General features: G+C 63.8%; 2 protein-coding genes across 17 annotated transcripts; one reads left to right on the top strand and one right to left on the bottom strand.

The window, feature by feature from the left end:
* Window positions 1-415: 415 nt before the first annotated feature.
* ISYNA1 (inositol-3-phosphate synthase 1) lies at window positions 416-4,173 on the top strand. Its single transcript, XM_049877449.1, has 11 exons — window positions 416-507; window positions 601-738; window positions 838-999; window positions 1,569-1,701; window positions 1,794-1,987; window positions 2,228-2,377; window positions 2,470-2,685; window positions 2,814-2,978; window positions 3,062-3,175; window positions 3,251-3,468; window positions 3,566-4,173. Exons 2-11 carry the CDS (start codon window positions 610-612, stop codon window positions 3,765-3,767), a joined length of 1,683 nt encoding a protein of 560 aa, XP_049733406.1. The 5' UTR covers window positions 416-507; window positions 601-609; the 3' UTR covers window positions 3,768-4,173.
* SSBP4 (single stranded DNA binding protein 4) lies at window positions 4,171-18,152 on the bottom strand. Of its 16 annotated transcripts, none has more exons than XM_049877461.1 (18): window positions 17,848-18,150; window positions 11,104-11,176; window positions 10,777-10,838; window positions 10,603-10,687; window positions 7,569-7,643; window positions 7,178-7,243; window positions 6,944-7,003; window positions 6,795-6,861; window positions 6,596-6,666; window positions 6,440-6,507; window positions 6,088-6,133; window positions 5,962-5,997; window positions 5,826-5,880; window positions 5,679-5,746; window positions 5,515-5,593; window positions 5,170-5,198; window positions 4,876-4,983; window positions 4,171-4,509 (listed from the first exon to the last, which is right to left on the bottom strand). In XM_049877461.1, exons 1-18 carry the CDS (start codon window positions 17,904-17,906, stop codon window positions 4,480-4,482), a joined length of 1,137 nt encoding a protein of 378 aa, XP_049733418.1. In that variant the 5' UTR covers window positions 17,907-18,150; the 3' UTR covers window positions 4,171-4,479. The 16 variants fall into 16 exon arrangements, with proteins under 16 accessions (XP_049733418.1, XP_049733411.1, XP_049733414.1 ...); XM_049877454.1 differs by lacking the exon at window positions 17,848-18,150 and adding an exon at window positions 16,272-17,436 and having other exon boundaries at window positions 4,760-4,983; XM_049877457.1 differs by lacking the exon at window positions 17,848-18,150 and adding an exon at window positions 16,272-17,433.
* Window positions 18,153-19,239: the final 1,087 nt, after the last annotated feature.

The raw sequence follows: 19,239 nt of genomic DNA, 5'->3' as shown, positions 1-19,239 counted from the left end.
CCCTTCCAGATATCTTCACTTGACGAGATCATAGGGAGCCATGCGGGGGACAAGGGAGAGTGCGCGCTGTGGGTTCTGCTGCGCGTGTTTTGGAGGGTGGGGACAGCTGGAGCCAAGAAAGTGTCTGGTCTCGGGTCTCAGTCCTTGTTTGGCCCTCGGCTCTTTCACCCCTTCCGCTCCCTCAGTTTGCCCCGCGGGATCTAGGACCAAGAGTCACCCCGCCATAAGCCCGACCTCCCTGGCCTGGCTGCACCCCCCACCCCACTGTGGCTGGGGGCAGACGCGGCCTCGCGGCCCTCCTTAGTAAAGTGGCGGTGCTGGCCGCGCGCGCCAGTGAGGCTGCGCAAGCGCCTGGAGCCTCGAACCCGGGCGGCGGCGGCGGCGCCCCCTCCCTCCGGGGGCGGGGCGGGGAGGGGCGGAGGCGGGGCCGCGGCGCTTTTCCCCGGAGTCGGTGCGCCCCGCCGCCTCGCGCAGCCCACCGCTGGCCGCCCGCGCCGCTTTGAGCCGGTGAGTGCGCCCCGCGGGGTCCCGCCGTCCCCCCCGCCCGGGGACGGAGTCCGCCGCCTCGGGTCCCAGGCTGACCGTCCGCCCTGCCCCCAGCCCGCTGCGATGGAGGCCGCAGCCGCCGCCGCCGAGTTTGTAGTCGAGAGCCCCGACGTGGTCTACGGCCCCGAGGCCATCGAGGCACAGTACGAGTACCGGACGACGCGCGTCAGCCGCGAGGGCGGCATCCTCAAGGTGGGCGGCCCAGGGCTCGCCCAACGGCCTCACCGCCGGGCGGAGGCTCGGGGCAGGGCGGGCCGGTCGCGCCCCAGGATAACGACGTTGTCTCCCCAGGTGCACCCCACGTCCACGCGCTTCACCTTCCGGACGGCCCGGCAGGTGCCCCGCCTCGGAGTCATGCTCGTCGGCTGGGGCGGCAACAACGGCTCCACGCTGACCGCCGCGGTGCTGGCCAACCGGCTGCGCCTGTCCTGGCCCACGCGCACTGGCCGCAAGGTGGGGGGCCCCGCGGGGAAAGGGTTCCGTGAGGGGAGGGGTTCCGCAGAGAAACGGAACTCCGCTGTGGGAGAGTAGTCTCCCCGCGGGGAGCAGATGCAGATTCTACAGGGAAGTATTCCGTGGGGGGAGGGGGCTCCGCGGGAGTTAGGAGATACCACTGGGGGAAAGGGACGTCTTTCCCGAGGGGAGAGGATTCCACCGGTGGGAGGGGGCGTCTCTGCGGGGAAGGGGCCTCTCCGCGGGGGAAGGGGGTCTTACAGGGGACGGAGGGGGCACAGAAGGTGTCTCCGCAAGGGAGGGGCCTCCACAAGGGGAGAGGATTCCACGGAGGGAGGGAACTCCATGGGGGTCCGTCCGGGGGCGTGGCCTCCTCGGGGGGAGCAGATTCCACCGAGGGGTAGGGGGCGTCTCCGCAGGGTAAGGGGCCTCCGCGAGGGGAGTGGTCTCTGTGGGGAGTGGCCTCAACTGAGCTGACTGCGCCAGGCAGTGAGGCGGGGCAGGGGGCGTGTCCGGGGCGGGGCGCAGGCCGGCTCGGTCCCACCCCGCACCCTGCCTGCCGCCCCCAGGAGGCCAACTACTACGGCTCGCTGACGCAAGCCGGCACTGTGAGCCTGGGCCTGGACGCAGAGGGTCAGGAGGTGCACGTGCCTTTCCGCGCACTGCTTCCCATGGTGGCGCCCGACGACCTGGTGTTTGACGGTACGTAGGACCCGGGCCGGGGAGAGGGCAGCGCGGCTGGCGGGGTCCCCAGGGGCCGATCGAGCCGGCACGAGCGTGAGGGGCGTACACAGGCTGGGACATCTCGTCGCTGAACCTGGCCCAGGCGATGCGGCGCGCACAGGTGCTGGACTGGGGTTTGCAGGAGCAGCTATGGCCGCACATGGAGGTCCTGCACCCGCGCCCCTCGGTCTACATCCCCGAGTTCATCGCTGCCAACCAGGGCGCGCGCGCAGACCACCTCATCCAGGGCACGCGTGCACAGCAGGTGCCACCCCTTTGGCCCAGCTCCATCTGTTCCTTGTCTCCTGTCTTCTTTACTTCCCCCTTTTTATTTTTATTTTTTATCATGCTGGCCTTTTGTTTTCCCTCCCTGCCTGTTACCTCACCCGTTCCTATTGCCTTATGCACCCCACTTCGTGTACTGGGGTAGGTCCAGGCCCCACTTTATGCTTGGGGCATCCAGGGATCTAGGCGCCTGTACACCCTCCTCCCACCTTCCCCTCAGCTGGAGCAGATCCGCAAGGACATCCGAGACTTCCGGTCCAGCAAGGGGCTGGACAAGGTCATCGTGCTGTGGACTGCAAACACAGAGCGTTTCTGTGACGTGGTCCCAGGCCGAAACGACACGGCCGAGAACCTACTTCGAACCATCGAGGTGGCGTCCCGATGGGGCAGCATGGGCGGCGCTGGGGATGGCGTTAGAGCCTACGGCCCCCATGCTGACCACCCTTGTGCCCACACCTGCAGATGGGTGAGGAGGTGTCCCCATCCACGCTCTTCGCTGTGGCAAGCATCCTGGAGGGCTGTGCCTTCCTTAACGGGTCCCCACAGAACACACTGGTGCCGGGGGCGCTAGAGCTCGCGTGGCAACACCGGGTCTTCGTGGGCGGGGACGACTTCAAGACTGGACAGACCAAGGTTAAGTCGGTGCTTGTGGACTTCCTCATTGGCTCCGGCCTCAAGGTGCGCGGGGCGACAGTGGGGGTGGGGGTAGAGGGCTCGGGACAAAAGAGGTGGGGGTGAAGAAGGTGGGGCTTGACCCGCGAGTCGGTGGGGCCTGGAGCGCTGCGGGGCTGTGTTGCCGCCCGCAGACGATGTCCATCGTGAGCTACAACCACCTGGGCAACAATGACGGGCAGAACCTGTCTGCGCCATCCCAGTTCCGCTCGAAGGAGGTGTCCAAGAGCAGTGTGGTAGACGACATGGTGCTCAGCAACCCGGTGCTCTATGCACCCGGCGAGGAGCCAGATCACTGCGTGCGTGGGGACGTGGGGACTGGGAGGCCGGGCGCGGGCTGGGGCGCTGCGGGTCCGTGTGAACGACTTTGTGCGCACCCCAGGTGGTGATCAAGTACGTGCCGTATGTGGGCGACAGCAAGCGCGCACTGGACGAGTACACATCAGAGCTGATGTTGGGCGGCACCAACACACTGGTGTTGCACAACACATGCGAGGTGCAGAGGCAGGGCCAGGCGGGAGGGGTGGGGCGACCACTGGAGGCCACGCCCACTCACCGGCCCCGCCCCTAGGACTCGCTGCTGGCTGCGCCCATCATGCTGGACTTGGCGCTGCTGACCGAGCTGTGCCAGCGCGTGAGCTTCCGCACGGACGTCGACCGGGAGCCACAGGGTTTCCACCCAGTGCTGTCTCTGCTCAGTTTCCTCTTCAAGGCCCCACTCGTGCCTCCGGGCAGCCCAGTGGTCAACGCACTCTTCCGCCAGCGCAGTTGCATTGAGAACATTCTCAGGTGCATATGTGCGAGGGGGTGGCGGTGGTGTGGGGTGGAGGTTGCCGACACCGCCAGCCCAGTTTCTGGCCCAGCTGAGCCCCACTACCATCTCCAGGGCCTGTGTGGGGTTGCCGCCGCAGAACCACATGCTGCTGGAGTACAAGATGGAGCGCCCAGACCCCGCATTCAAGCGCGTGGGGCCCGCGGCCTGCCATGTGCCGCGCAAGAAAGGACCAGTGCCCACCGCCCCCAATGGCTGCACTGGTGACGCCAACGGGCATCCGCAGGCTGAGACACCCCAGACAGCCACCACCTGAGGCCACGGGGTCCACCGGCGCCCTCCCACTCCTGCCTCTCTTGCCTCTCATGACCCCACCTGCCAGGCCACACCCAAGACCATAAAGCTGGCAATAAAGCTCGCGCCACTGTCACAACCAAGCCTCTGCCTACAGGTCCTTGATGCCTGTGACTGCCGTTCTCTTTGCCACCACCCACTCAGCACTTGAGCCACTCCTGTCTCTAGCCTCGCCCCACCCCAACTTTTCCACATGGTACTCATATCCATCCTTCAAAATCCAGCTGTTGCCCATCCCCTGGGAGTCCCCCAGCACCCTGAAGTGCCTCTGCTCCCCCCCAAGTCCCCAAGGTGGGGTGCAGCTGCCCCAGGTAGAGAGTGGGTATTGGTGCAGATGGAGCGAAAAAATGTGAGACACGGCTACCAAAACACAAAACCGAGTTACATTTATTGATGGGCCCCACCCCCACCATCCTGGGAGAAGGGTGGCCCCCATGAAACCCCCACTGGACAAAATACAAGTGGCGGCGGGAAGGGGCCATACAGGAGAGCGCGCGAGTCTCTGAGGTCCTTGCGTTTTTTTTAGAAAATGAAAAGTCTTTGTGTAGGCCATGGGGCCTCCAGCCTGTCAGGCCTCGGCCCGGGATCCAGGCACCAGAGATGTGACCTCGGCCCCCTCCCCAGCGCCCGGCCTCAGGCACGGGCGCTGGGCAGAGGCCGGGGACGACCGCCCGTCACACGCTCATGGTCATCCCGGGCGAGTACTGCGGAGAGAGGAGGGCGGCGCGCGCGGGCAGCTCAGCTCTGGCCTCGGCTGGGACCCGCCCCCCGGGGACAGTGGGGCAGGGTAGGGTGGGTCTGGATCCCGGGCGGGCACTGGGAGAGGAGGTGGGGACCGGGATGCAAGGAAAGCCGCCCTGGGACGGGGGTCCCGGGGTGGGGGGTGGGATGGGCTGGACAGGGCGGGGAGGGGTGGGACCGGGAAGAGAAGGGGTGCCGCGGCCGCCCCCCCACCTGGCCCGCCGCGGTCACGGTCTTGCTCTGGCCCCCCGGCCGCCCCGCCGGGGTCTGCCCGCCAGGCCCCTCCGGCCCGACGCCGCCGCGGGGGGGGAGTCGACGCAGTCGCTTACGCTTTCGCTCGGGAACGGGTGTAGGAAGGTCCCGGCGGCCGCCATCTCGCCGTCGTCCCGCGGGGTGCCCGGGGCGTTGCTCAGGCCGGCCACAGCGCCGGGGGAGCTCTGGGGGCGGCCGCGGTCAGCCAGGCACCTTGCCCTCGAGGTCCCTCCCAGTGACGCCACCGCGCGGCCTCGCCCGGGCCGTAGAGACCCCCTTGGCCCCACCCCGACGAGGCCTCCTTGCAGAGGCAGATTCTGAGTACCGCCTCCCACGCCGCGCCCTGCCCACCACAGGGACGCAGCTCTCACCTTCGGCAACCCGTCCATGTCGCCCGAGCCTGTGGACCGACAGACAAACGGACGCGCGGCTCAGATATGCCTGCCCGGGCCCATCCGCAGTTGGGGGCCCCGAGACCCGTCCCCCAGCTTCGCCTTCAGCCACTCGCTCTTTGCCCACCCCGCGCGAGCGCCACTGGGGGCCCGGGCTGGGAGACCCGGGTAGAGGGTTGCAATAGAGGACCCGGGATGGGGGTCACTAAGCACTCCCCTCCGCCGCAGCCCATGTTACTCAGCGGCCCCAGAGCGAACGCAGGAGGGCCGGGGCAGCCGCCAGAGGGCGCAGGCCGGGGCGGGGATCCCGCACCGCCCACTCACCCAGGGATCCGTTCACGTGGTGCGGTTCCATCGCGCTCATGGCGGCCATGGGGCCCTCAGGGCCAGGGCCAAGCGGGAACTACGGGCAAAGGGGCAGCATGAGGTCAGGCCGCGCCAGTGACAGCGGACCCCGCCCGCAGAACCTCTCGAAGCCTCCCACTCACGTTGGCCCTGCTAGCACTGGGCCCGATGGGGTTCATGATGGTGTACATGTTCTCGCTGGAGTTAGAGTCTGGAGGAGACGACGGGCAGTGTGAGGGGGTGAGGGCGCGAGGATCCTCCCTCCAGCCCTGTCCCCTGCCCAGGCATACCTCCAGGGCTGGCCATGATGGGTGTTCCGGGCGGCCCACCTCCTCCGGGGGGTCCCTGCATATAAGGCAGGTAGGTAGGTGAGAAAGGCTCCCCCACCTGCCACTCCAGCATCCAGGCACAGATCGCCCCACTCACCGTGTAGCTGCCCGGGGAGGACGAGGAGTAGGGGATCTGAGGAGAGGGGGTAGCTGTGAGTGGTGGTTCCACACGGTGGGCTGAGGCCCCCCACCCAGCCCCTTGCCCACCTAGCCTGGGACTCACCGAGTTGCCACTGGGGCTAGCCCATGGGCCCCGCACTCCTGGGCCCCTAGAAGAGACAGTGGGTGCACTCTGGGGCTGGGCCAGGGGTGCACAGGCCCCCACTCATACTGACCCCCACCCTCCACATGCACCCAGATGTGGGCTGAGCAGTGGTGGCCACAGTCGGTTCAAAACCACTATTCATGACCATGGATGGGTAACTACAGCTCTGGGCCTCAGTTTCCCCACCTGACACATGTACAAAGCAATGTCCAGAATTGGGCCCATCCCAGCACAACCATGGTGAGGCTGGGCAGTGGCCCATATGAGGAGACACCAGTGCACACCCCACTCCCCAGCCTGGGGATCTTACATGTTCAGGGCAGGCAACCCGGGGCCAGCAAGGGAGTTGGGCAGGGGCCTGATGCCGCTTCCATAGCTCTGCCAAGGCAAAGGAAGCATGAATAGAGGGATAGCAGAAAGGGGCGACAGCCCCTCAAGCTCTATCCCCCACCTTGGTGAGCCTTACCTGGGGCCCGACGCCGGCCATGCCCCGGGGAGGTGTTACCCGCTGCATCGGGCCACCCATGCTCGGATGCCCTGGGGTGGGAGCAGGGAAGGGGGCTCAGGCTGGGACCACTGTCTGTACACCAGGAGGGTGTCCAGTGCTGTGGTTCCTGATGGGTGGGGGTGGGGGTGGGGACAGCAGCTGGTGCCTCCCTACTCACCCTGTACACGGGAGGGGTCCATGGAGCCAGGAAGGAGGGGCTGAGAGCCAGGAAGCCCAACTGGAGGCTGCAAAGGGGGACGGACAGCGCTGAGTCTGGGATGTCCCCACCCACCCAGCCTCAGCCCCCGCCCCCCATCCGTCTCTCACCTGACTCGGCATCCGCAGGGTGGGCCGGGGGCCCCCTGGGAACCGCGGTGACATGAAGGGCTGGAAGAGGTGGGTGGGGGGTCAGCGCCTCCCTCCAACCACCCCCAAGCTACCCAGTTCCTGCTCACAGGAACCCCCAAGCCTGGCAGCCCCTCCTCCAGGGCCAGCTCGTGTGTGAGGGTACAGCGGGCAAGGGAGGTGGTGCGTGTGTGAGCGGGGGCTGCAGGTCCTTACCTGGCCATGAGGCCCCATCATGGGGGTGTTGGGGTTGTGGGGGGGCGGCTGGGAGCTGGGGGGTCCCTAGGATGACAGAACCAGGAGGATTGGGGGGAACGCAGTTACCCCAAAGTCCTACTGTGTCCTGCAGCATGCTAGGACAGCCAGGGAAGGGGAGAGGGTGACATGTAGATGGGGAGGGTGGGTGGCCCTGAACTCTGTTCCCCTAGAGGGTGGCCCTGTGGGGGCATGGTGACCCCTCTGGTCCCCACCCCAAGTGCAATTATGACCCCACTCTCCTGCCCAAACACCCAGACCCCAAGCTGCCAGCCTCAGGGCTCCCCACGTGTGACTCCCTCCTGTTGTAGCCCACTCAGGGTTGGGGGTCTGGGGACTCCAGCCCTCATACCTGGAAGAAGCTGGGCGCCATGGCGTCATTGGGGGCCAGGCTCCCCATCACGGGACTGGGGGCTGCTGCGGTGCTCTGCAGGGTGGGGGAGATGGAGAGGGGCAAGTCAGGCCAGGTCCCCTGGGACACCCTCTCCTTTCTGACAGAGGCCAACCTCACCTCAGGATAGGGTGGGCGGCTCTGCCAGTGGGTGGGCAAGTGATGAAGTTTGGGCCACATCCAGGGCCACCTGACCCATGCACAGCATGGGGGGAATGGCAGGCCTTCCCAGGAGGGAGAAGCCCTGGTTAGCAACCCTGGACTGGCTTTGGACGCTGGGTGGCCTTCAGTAAGGGACCTGCCTCTGACCATAGCCCAGGGCTCTGGGACCTGGCCTAAGGAAATTCGCAAACTTGAGAAGTTCATGGGTCTAGAAGTACACCTGGCAGACCCCAGGGTGGGCGGCCAGACTGCTGGGTTGAAGCCACCTGAAGACCCTGGTCTGGCGAGCAAGCATTTGTTCTTTAAATCTGAATCTATTTCCACCCTTTTTGGTCTCCAACTCACAGAAACCCTATATGTGTCAGATTACAACTGTGCTCCATAGAGTTTTCAATGGCTCAGTTTTTGGAAGCAGATTGCCAGGCCTTTCTTCTGAGGGACCTCTGGGTAGACTTGATCCTCCAACCTTTTTGTTAATAGCTGAGTACTTAACTGTTTGCACCACTCAGGGGCTCCCCACACTCTTTAGTATGCAGAAAAAAGGCCAGGTTAGCCTCCAGGATGTGCCCCTCAGTGGGCAGGGCTCGATCCCCACCACTCTACCCTTCCTCCTCCTGGCTGGCAGAGCAGCTTAGCTGGGGCCCCCAGCTCTACCCAAACACCATAAAACCAAACCTATTGCCAGTGAGTCAATTCTGACTCATAGTGACCCTACATGACAGAATAGAGCTGCCTCATAGAGTTTCCAAGGCTGTAATCTTTAGGTAAGCAAACTATCACATTTTTCTCGCCAAGTGCAGCCGGTGGGTTTGAACGACAGGCCTTTAGATTATGAGCTGAACACCTGATCACTGTACCACCAGGGCTCCTTAACCGCCCAAGGGGTACATCTCAGGAGGAGCGGGGCAGTGCAGATTGAGTCTGGGGGTGCACATCTCCAAGGGTCCCTGAGTCCTCTGCTGTTGTTCCCAACCAGACTTGAGGTCTGGGAGGAGCTGGTCTGTACGTGTCACCGCTGTCCCATGCCCAGTGCCCAGCTGCACAGTAGCGCTGAGAGGGCTGCAAGGTTTCAGTGCTGTGTCCACATTCAAGGAGGTAAGGGTTGCGGGGCGGGGGAGGGGGGACGGACAGACCTGCAGCCAGACCCAGACCCATCTGCCGCTCAGAGCAGGTCTCTTGTAGGCATCCCCCTCCTCCCCAATTCCAGTCTAGTCTCCTTCTGCTCCTCCCCCAAGGCCATCCTGTAAAGGCTCCCACCTAGGAAGGCAGCAAAATTGGGGCTGCTACAGAGGCCAGCCCCCACAAGCCCACGTGACAGAGAGCCCTCTTCAGGGCCCAGCAGAAATCCCATGAAAGCCCACGGTGACCCTGGGGGAGAGAAACGCAGCCCTCAACCCACCACTCCTGTGCCACCTTCCTGGCTCCAATAAGGCCCCCCTCACTGTCCACCACAGACACCCCGGCGTGATGCAGCTGTGCCCTAAAGATGCCCACCTCAGCGGCTGGGGCAACTCTGAGCCCCGGGTCGGCCCCACACTGCGTACCCTACAGGCGGACGGGGAAGCAGCCCCCCTTCAGGTCGCAGCAGGCGCCGGGGCATTTCCTGGTAGGGGCTGGCGGCGGGGTGAGCTCCAGGCCGGGGGATGGCGCACAGGCCCCCCAGTCCCTGCGGCACTCCAACTTTAGGCACTGCGGGGTTCATTCTGGCCCAGCCCGCCCCCACTCCCACTCCGCCGGGTGGTGCGGGCCGGACCCCCCACGTTAATCATCGTCAGAGACGCTCCTGGGCCTGGGGCCCGCGTTGCCATGACGACGGGCTGGGCGCGCTCGCGTTTCCTGGAGACGCCAAGGTCGGCCCTGAGCCCGGGAGCTGCAGGAGACGGGAAGGGGGACCGGCAGGGCCGCTCCCCCGGCAGCGGGGCCCGGCAGGATGCTCGCCCTGCTTCCGCCCCCGCCCGCCGGGACCCCGCGCCTTCTCCCCGACGCCCAGGCGCTGCCATGGCAACTGTCCCGCACCCGGGGGAAGCGTGCTCGCTCCAATGCCGGGCAGAAAGGGGGAGCAGAGCCCAGAAGACTCCCGAGAGAGGCATAGAGCGGGCTGTGGCTCGACTGGGGCGAGGCAAAGCCTAGCCTACGCGGAGGCACCCACGCACCAAGAATTCCAGACACCCTCGGCACCCCAGTCCCTGCGGGACCAGGACCAGGCTGGAGCACCCGGGCTGAGGGACCCGATGGGGGTAAACAGCAGCGACGCCGACGACAGGCCCCGGCACACGCAGTTCAGGAAAAGGCGTTTTCAGGGGCATGCGCTTCCGGGCAGGGTTGGGGGCGGCTTCCACCTGGGAAGGCGCCGGGTTTCCGCAAGGCCGTGGGGCAGCGCGAGGAGGCGCAGCGTGGTGACTCCGCGAACCCACGCTCAAGGGGAGGCCCCAGGGATTACAGCACGGCCAGGGGTCGCACTCGCGGCGTGGCTCAGAAATGCCAAGGCGCCGGCATCTGCCACTGCCCCCCTCATGTTACCCCAGCCTCCTCCCCAGGAGAGTTTGAACCCCGCTTGCCCTGGGGAAAACTGAGACCAGAGAGGTCAAGTGGCCAAGCAGTGTCAGGTGTCCCCAGCGCTCTCAGAGGTCCATCCCTCCAGGCCAGCGTCTGACCCCTTCAGCTACCCAGCCCCGGGGCTGATGTAGGCGGAGCTCGGTTAACCCCGCCCAGGCTCCGCGAGGACACGAGAGAAGGGGCGGACCGAAAGGAGTTTGGGGCGCCCCACCGGAAGTGGCCAAGGCCCCCCGGGTCACACCCCCGCGCCCGCCCACCCCGTCCCCACGGCACTCACGTAGTCCTGGAAGGCCTTGGCCTCACTCGAGTGCTCGAAGGCCTCTCTCCGGTCCGGAGCCGCGCAGTACAGGTCCCAGAACACACTGCGAGGCGGGATGGGTCGCGGTTCCTCTAGGCCCACCCCCGCACCCCGCCCCCACTCGTCCCCTCGTTGCCCCGCCCCCGCACGCACCACCACCAGGAATGCAGGAACCCCGGGGGCTCCCCCAGCGTGATGTTCTTCTCCCATCGTATCTGCAAGAAGAAAGATGGCAGGTGATGGGAGGCCCACACCTCCCCACCCAAGGGACTCCACCCACAGAGAGCACCCAAGGAAGCAGGAGACTAGGGAGAGGAGGGGCCCAGAGGAGAGCGGGGGCCGAGCCACAGGTGGACGGACAGACGCCTAGCTCTGGCCATGTGCCCTGTCCTCAGCCCTCGGGTCCTTCAGAGGGGCAGCCCCAACACCACCACCTAGAGCTCCGATGGGAAGGGGGCAGGCAGGGAAGGGCCCCCCTACCTCGGACAGAAAGGTCTGGGCCGACTTCTGGGCTCCCACGTGCAGCAGATACTCGTAGACGTACAAGGCCAGCCTGGGGTGGGAGGGGCAGGGGGACTCAGACCTCAGCTGGCCCCACACCCAGCCCCTTATTGTGCCTGCCCTCATTTGCTGACACTCCCCCCCCCCCGCCCCCTGCCGGCCCATTCTGGCATCCCTGGCTCACCCTGGCCGGGGGCTCCAATACTCCTTTCAGAGGAGATGGCCTCCTCATCAGCAGCTCAGCCAGCCAACCTCGTATGCATCCATCAAGACCCTGCCTGCAGGGCCCCCCTTCTAGGCAGCTATACAGGAATCCCTGCCCCCAACCCCCACTTGCAGACTGAATTCTTTTCAACACCCTGTCACAGACAAGGTCCTGGCCCTGTCTTGCCTGTGTGGAGACCTATGAGCTGCCACCTGCCCCAAACGAACTGGGAGTACTGCCTTGGGGGTTGGATGGCACCAGCACCGCCCTCCCTGGGCCCACGGGGAGGCCAGGCCTGTCCATCCTTAACCTCCACCCACCTGACCTCCCTAGTCCCAGAGCTCTCCCACCGTCCAATCAGGCCCCACAGCTGAGGCACCTGGGCCTAGCCCTATAACCCCACGGCTGGGGATCAGCAAGGGCCAGTCTGAGGCTTGGTGCTGAAGGCAGGAGGTGGCATCTGGGGCCTTCTGGCCTCCTCCACCGCTTTGCAGCCCACCCTGCAGGCTAGGCTGACGGACCCCATCCAAAAATAACCCTCCCCTCAGTCCTGCTCTCCCAGCCTGGCCTCACATCCCTGACACACGTGAGCTGTGACTGCCACCAAGGGGTGGGAATGGAAGGGGGACAGGATCAGAGTGCTCATGGGTGCACAGCTCTCAGGAGCGGCCCCCAGCCCAGTACACCCCAGATTCCGACTTGGACGGCCGCACCCCAGCCCCATTGGGACACCTTCCTTCCCAGAGGCTCCTGCCTTGGTGCAGGTTGGGGAGAAGGGGAGCCCAGGGCTTTGGGGGTCTGAGCAGGCAGCATGAAAGGCCTCCGGTGAGGCCCAGAGATGGGGAGCAAGACAGAGCTAGGGGGTCCAGGCCAGGAGGGCAAGGGAATGGGGGACCAAGAAAAGGCAAAGGACCTATGTGGTACCTTCTCCACACTCCCTGCCCCCATACAGGGCTGAACACTCTCTAGGAGCTGAGGACCCCCCAGGTGTGAGAGCTGGGCTCACAGGGGGATCCAGGATGCCAGCCCTTCTCACAGCTCCTGGACCCCGCCTCCCCCACCTCCTGGCTCCCCTTCCACCTCCCTGGCTACTCCTCCTCCTGCAGGGCCCCGTCGACCCTCCTTTTCCCTTTGGTGGCCTCCCCTCCAGTTCTGATGGCACCTGCAGCAGCCACCACTCACAGGGGCCTCTGTCCCCTCACCACCCCCCCAGCTGATGAGTCATGGATGCTGCCAGGTTCACCCATGGGGGCTCTCTGGCCTGTGCCTGACCTGGTAGTTCTCACACAGATGTGTGCACACACCTGGCCACTCATCTACCCCAGGGCCTTTACGCTGGCTGTTCCCCTGTTGGGAGAGAGCTTCAATGTCCCTAATCAGAGGCCTCTTTGCCACTTCTGACCCGCTGTCACGGCCTGCACTGCCTGTTGCCCCCCCCCGGAACGTGAGGTGGAGGGCAGGGGTACTGCCTCTTGTTCTCTCTGCACTCAGAGCAGAGCTCAGGCGCCCTGGGCCCCAACCTCACAGAGAATGTTAAGTGCCAATAACAGGTTTTATCCTGAGGGTGCGGGAAGCCCGGGCCGGTTCTTGTTTTTGCAGATCTGCCCTTACACGCTGGTACTTTTATTTTTGCACCAGGAGCGGCAGGCCCAGGGAAGAAATGCGGGTGGTTTGCTTTGGGTGAGAAGTTGAGAAGCCTGGACAGGAGGCCTGCAAGTCTGGAAACCTCTAGGGCCCTCCCCTCACCGAGGGCTTCCCACTCAGAAGTGCCAGGTCCATGGGGTTGCCGATCCAGGCCCCCAGCTCAGCGTCAGGATGAGCCTGAGCACCGGCCTCCAGACCTGCAGACCAGAGACCCATCCTTTGCAGGAAGACAGGGGAATGAAGGGAAAGGTGTGGGGAGACTGGAGAGTGCAGCACGCTGTCCCCTGCCCCCCAGAAATCTGCACCTATGGCATGAGTCATTTGGAGGACACTGGGGTGCCCAGACTGAGTGCTCCGTAGGCAAGCAGCCATATAATGGTGTTAGCACCTCAAAGATTAAATGCACCTCAACCCCTATTACTGACAACTATTATAATGGGCCACCACCCATTTGCCAGTCCATCCCACTGTAGTGGCTTGCGTGTTGCTGTGATGCTGGAAGCCACCCCACAGGTATTTCAAATACCACCAAGATCGCCATGGTAGACAGGTTTCAGCAGAGCTTCTAGACTAAGACAGACTAGGAAAAAAAGCCTAGCAACCTACTTCTGAAATCACCTAATAAAAACCCTATGGGTCACAAGAGAACAGTGTTCCACACAGTGCTGGACGATGAGCCTCCTAGGCCGGAAGGCACTCAAAATACACAGGCAGCAACAATGGACTCAAGCACACCAGCAACATGAAGATGGCACAGGACTGGGCGCTCTGTTGTACGTAGGGTCACCATGAGCTGGAGGTGACTCAATGGCAGCTAAGAACATTGTAACAGTGCTCCCTGCCCAGCACCCTCTGCTCCTGGATACCCACATGTGCTGGGGGCTTGGGAGACCCTTGACACCACCTTATCTCACTCATTGTGTCACCAGGTCCCACTACTGCCACCTCACAGGGTCCCAACCCAACACCTTTTCTCCCTCCCAGTCCAAGCCACACCTGCCCTCACTGTCCTTTTCCCACCCAGCGGCCAGAGTGACCCCAAATCACAAGTCTCGTCACATCCTCCGTGGCCGAAAACCCTCTGGGGCTCTCCCTTCCCTCTCCCAAAGCGGGCATGTTCTTAGGCTCCTCCCTGGCCCCATGGTCTGTTGACCTAGCCGGCCTTCAAGACTCAGTAAAGAGCTTCCTTCCTCAAGAACCACATACCCACACAGCCCCAGAAGACTCTGTGGCTCTGCCTAGGACAAGGAACAGTGATCCCTCGCCCACCCGCTGGGTTTATGAACAAACTGCCTGGAGGCATGGGGTGTCTGCAAGTCAATACCGGGCGGAGAATATGAGATGCTCAATGACACAGACGGTAGCTGTCGTTCCTGGAATTGCTTCAAACACAGAGCAAATGTTTTAACACTATGGGCACACAGACACTCCCTGCTCCCCACACCTTTCCTAAGAGCAGAGGCCCAGAGGTCAGAGGGGACAAGGAGATGGCAAGAGAGCTTCACCTGTACCTTTCACCTTTGTGTTATTATTACAAATGGCCCGAGGCTAATGGCCAGCCAGAGGTGCTGGTCAGCTCTGGGCAGTGGTGCCCTTGGGACCTCCTTGTAGGCTGGGTATGTTCACAGAAGAGGCTCATCACCTCCTCTGGGCAGCCTGGGGACCCCAGCCACCTCTTCCCAGCCTCCTCTTACTGCCCCACCCCCACCGTACCACACTCCCTGGTCTGATGTCACCACCTGTCTGCTGTGAGCCCTTGGAGGGCAGGTCCCGGCCAGTGCTTGGGTCCTTTCTGGGCCAGCCTGAGATGGGGAGACCTCAGTAAGCCCTCATGTGGTGTCAAAGGGGGCTTGGGGCACGGGGCAAGAGATGGAGAGGGAGGCCTGCTGTTGTTAGTTGTACTCAATTTGACTCCGACTCATGGCGACCCCATGTGTACAGAGTAGAACTGCTCCATAGGGTTTTCAAGGGTGTAAACTTTTCAGAAGCAAATCACCAGACCTGTCTTCTTAGCGCCTCTGGGTGGGTTCAAAACCATACTCTTTAAGCTAGTAGTCAAGCACAAACCATTTGCTCCACCCACGGAATCGGAAGGGAAGGCAGGCCCTCCTTTAGGAGGTGGGAGGATGAGAACAGGGAGGGAACCACCATCCTGCAGAGTTGGGGACTTGAGCCATGGAACCCTCTTCACCCCACTTCACCGAGAAGGAAACCAAGGCCCAGACAGGAAGTGGCTCGGCCAGCGGCTGACACTTCCTGAAGGCTGACTGCACCCGGCATCCATCCTCGGCACGTCACCCAGTCCCTGCGAGAGTCCTCGGAGGCAGGGGCCCATGTCTCAGATGAGGAAACTGAGACTTAGACCGACACCTCCACCCCTCTCTAGCAAAGGTGCCCCGCACTTCAGGGTCACTTTTTCTCCGGAGCCCCAGCATCCTTGTCGGTGGAATGGGGGGACTTGGCCATCTGTTTTCCAAATTTTCTTTATCTGCAGAACCCCTCTATTCAACCTAGTGCTTACAGAGGCCCCTCTGTGCCAAACGGGGAATGGGGGGGAAGGCACAGGATGGCTCAGGAGAAGGGTCCCTTGGCCTCCCCACCCAGAGCTGAGACACTGCCATGGATCCGGCATTCTCCAGGCACCTCTGTGGGGCTGAGAGTGGGGGAAGGGGGCCAGGAACACGGACCCCCCCCCCTTCATCTTCCAGCCTCCACCAAGAACTGAACTGATGTCCCTCCTGGGATGTCCAAAGGTGTCAAAACCCAACTCTGAACCCAGCACCTCGGCTCAAACCTGTTATCCCCTCTGGTTCTCTTATCTCCATGGCTACCTCAGTCCAAGCTGCTATCAGCTCCTTCCCAGACACATTCACTCACCTGTCCCCAGGTCCCCCAGCTCCCTACCAGCCCTCCTGGACTGACCCTTCCCCCCAGCTCCTTTCTCAGCCCTACCCCAGGGCCTTTGCACCTGCTGTGCCCTCTGCCACCAGTTTCTGCACAGTTGACTTCTCACCTTTCACTATAACCCAAGTCCCCACTTTGTTTTTCTCACAGAGCATTTCCAGATCTGGAATTGCCTCGTTGGTTGTTTGGGTACCTTGATGCCTGCCTCCCTCCTTGGATTTGGAGGTCTCCTCAAGGCTGGGGCCTGCTTCATGACCACCACACCCCAAACTAGTGATTCGTTCCCACTGGGTAGGGGGTATCTCCAGATCCAGCAACCAGAGCTTGAGGTTGGGTAGGGACAAAGGGGCTGAAGCTTCAGACACCAAGATCCCCAGGGAAGGGGTGGCCATACCAGACACCCCCTTCTTCCAACCTGGGCAGCAGCCAGGTGCCAGTCCAAAGACTCTTGGAGTTTAAAGTGCTTGACAATGAAACAGCACCCTGGAACTGTAGAGACGGGCGAGGGAGCCTGGCAGGGCAGTGACCCATGCAGCATCTTCTGGCCAGAAGGCCCTTTTCTCCAGAATGACTCCAGGGCTGGCCAGAGGAAACACACATTCTTCCAGATCAGCTCGGGCAAGATGAGGCAGGTCTGGGGGACAGAAGTCAGCGGCATCCAGGGCTGATCTTCACTGCCCGTGCCCTGGAGGCCACAGTCCCGGACACCCTGGGGGATCCTCAAGGTGGGTCACCATGGTCCCCCTTCCTGGACACAAAAGGAGATTCTCAAGGCGGTTCTATGATCCCCCTTCCTGGACATACAGGGAGATAGATTCTCAAGGCGGGTCACCACGGTCTCCATCCAAACGGATGGTTGTCCCCCACCTCAGGCCCGCCCAACTTCAGAATCCTTTCCTCTTGAAGGTCTTTCTCCATGATGCACTAATAATAATGCTGCAAACCAGTGGGGACCGTTGTGTGGGGCCGCCAGTCTGAACGACTTTCCAAGTGTCAACTCATCACACGCTCCCCAAACCCTAAGAAAGGTACTGTGATCCTGTCTGCAGCTTTCAGGGGAGGAGAGTGAGCCCAGCAGAGACGCGTTCTTTCATCTTAAGTCACAGAGCAAGCGCAAGGAAGTGCCCAGGCCCAGGGCACACAAGCTGTCCCCACTCTCTGTCCTCCAACCGACCGCAAAGGGCTGAAGACCTGCCCGTATAGCCTGAGCGCCTGACGCCCAGAGCCCGGCTCACGGGCCTGGGCATCGGGGAAGCGGTTTGTCCCGCCCCTGGAAAAAGGCCTCGTAGCTCCCCAAGCCCTGGGGGGCCTGCCCGGCCCGCCTCGCAGCTGCCCCGGTCAGGCCGGGCCAGACAGGTGGCTGGCGGTGTGGGGCCGCCGTCGCCTGGGCCTCCCCGGAGCGGAGGGCTCCCAAGGCTCCCAGGCCCGCCTGCCCGGAAAACTTCCCCCCAGGCTGCAGGAGGCGGCGCCCACTCAGTCCTGCGCGAATGCGCGCACGCCCCGCAAGTCTCGCCCCAACGGAGGTCTCGCGCGCCCCCGCAAATCTCGCGACCCCTCGCGCCCCTTGGGTCCCGCGCGCCCCCTCAATTCTCGCGACCCCTCACGTCTCTGCCGCCCCTTTAAATCTCGCGCCCCTCGGGGTCTCGTGCCCCCACTAATCTCGCGACCCAAGTCCCTTAGGTCTTGCGCTCCCCTTAAACTGTCGTAACACCTCGGGCGCTTTCAAACCCCTCGTGACTTTCGCGCCCCCTTGTCTCTCACGAGCCCCCAGTCTCACGCCCTTCGGGTCCCGCGCGACCCCTCGGGTCTCTGGCGCCCCCGCAAGTCTCGCGACTACTCGCCCCTCGGGTCTCGCGCGCGCCTACAAGTCTCGCGACCCCGCGCCCACGTGCCCGCGCGCGGCCGCCCGCCTGCCGCCGGCGTCGGAACCCACGGAAGTCCCGCGCCCCGCAACGCTTGGTCCCACTCACTTCTCGCGGGCCTGGCTGTCGGAGGGCACGGCCGAGCCCTTGCCCCCCTTGGCGTACATGCTGCTCCGCGCCGTCCCGCCGGGCCCACACCTGTCAGGCGGCGCCGCGGGCCGCGCTCGCCGTCGCCATGGCTACCCCGCGCCCCGGGCCTCACAGCGCCCAGCTCCGCGCGCCCGCCGCGGGCATTTTCCGCGCGGGGGAGCTCGCAGCAGCGGCGGCGCCAGCTTCGGCCCGGCCGCAGGTTTTATTTTTTTCCTCTAGCTTCCCTCAGCGCCTGCTGTTCCGGGAAACGCGCGCCCCCCTCCGCCCGCCGCGCGCGCCCCCGCCCGCCGCCACCTCCCCCGCCGCCCGCGGGTGCCGCTCTTAAAGGGGCGATGGCGGCGGCGGGTGGGCCCAGCCCGCCGGGGCTGCAGGCCGGGCGCGCACGCGCGGTTCTTGCCGCGGGGGGAGGAGAGGGCGCGCAACTGCACAAGTGCGCAGGCATGAGTGGGGACCGCCGCCTAGGGTCACACAAGCGCACACACTTAACAGCTACATGCGTAAACACGAGTGGGGACGGCTACCCAGGAACATACAGCCACGCACAAATGATTTCAGCTACACCCGACCTCACACACACGTTGCAAATAGGACCAGCCACCCAGATTGCTGTACACCCAGGAACACACACACAGTGCCACACACTCTTGGTCGCAGCTACACTCTCCTCACAAAAGTCCACACAGCCACAGAAGCCAATATGCCACTGTCGCAATCACCGTGGGTGCAAGCTCCCACAAACCTACCTACACCCAACACAGGTGGGGACCACATAACTCGCCACGGACACACAACCCTCACGCAAAGGCTCGGGGATGTGCAGGATCATCACACCCAGGCACAAAAGTTCAAGTCCTGGTAGGCTCGCTCCTGCACTCTCAGCCCCCTGCTCACAGAGGCACACACGTCCACATAGGGGCCGTCATGGCAGACAACTGCTAACACAGGCACAGCCACACCTGGTGACTACAGTGGGTGCTTGCGGGGCCGTTGACCACGGGCGGCCAGGCCACTGCGCTGACTCCGCCTCCCAGTTTCAGTGTTGCCAGCTGTAAAGTGGGCGCATCCCACTTTTAATTGCTCCCTTGCGGGGCTCAGGGGTGCCTTAGGGCGCCAGCCCCCAGGAGGTGCGCAGCGGAGGTGGGGCACACTGGGGAGGGAGTCCCCCCAGGAAAGGGATGCCTGGGAGGATGCCTGTGCCAGGATACCTGTGGCCGTGCGCGGGGTAGGAGGGGGCAGCCCGGTTGTCCCTCGTGGGCGTATTTCTGTCTGTGAACGTGGTCATGCAGGTTTCCTAAGCACGGTCACCTGTGTGTGAACGCGTGTGTACGCGTGGAGAAATGTCTCCGGGTT

This window comes from Elephas maximus, chromosome 3 (assembly GCF_024166365.1).
Source record: "Elephas maximus indicus isolate mEleMax1 chromosome 3, mEleMax1 primary haplotype, whole genome shotgun sequence".
In the NCBI taxonomy this organism is placed as follows: Eukaryota; Metazoa; Chordata; class Mammalia; order Proboscidea; family Elephantidae; genus Elephas; species Elephas maximus.
The sequence above is the reverse complement of the archived record's forward strand: the minus strand, read 5'-3'. Positions and strand labels throughout refer to the sequence as shown.

Coding starts and splice junctions, on each gene's coding strand:
- ISYNA1 (XM_049877449.1), top strand. CDS start 610: ATGGAGGCCGCAGCCGCCGCCGCCGAGTTTGTAGTCGAGAGCCCCGAC. Junction 3,176..3,250: donor TGTTGCACAACACATGCGAG/GTGCAGAGGCAG, acceptor CCCCGCCCCTAG/GACTCGCTGCTGGCTGCGCC. Junction 3,469..3,565: donor TGCATTGAGAACATTCTCAG/GTGCATATGTGC, acceptor TACCATCTCCAG/GGCCTGTGTGGGGTTGCCGC.
- SSBP4 (XM_049877450.1), bottom strand. CDS start 16,477: ATGTGTGTTTCCTCTGGCCAGCCCTGGAGTCATTCTGGAGAAAAGGGC. Junction 10,839..11,103: donor CCCAGACCTTTCTGTCCGAG/GTAGGGGGGCCC, acceptor TTCTTCTTGCAG/ATACGATGGGAGAAGAACAT. Junction 5,199..5,514: donor CCACGTGAACGGATCCCTGG/GTGAGTGGGCGG, acceptor GTCGGTCCACAG/GCTCGGGCGACATGGACGGG.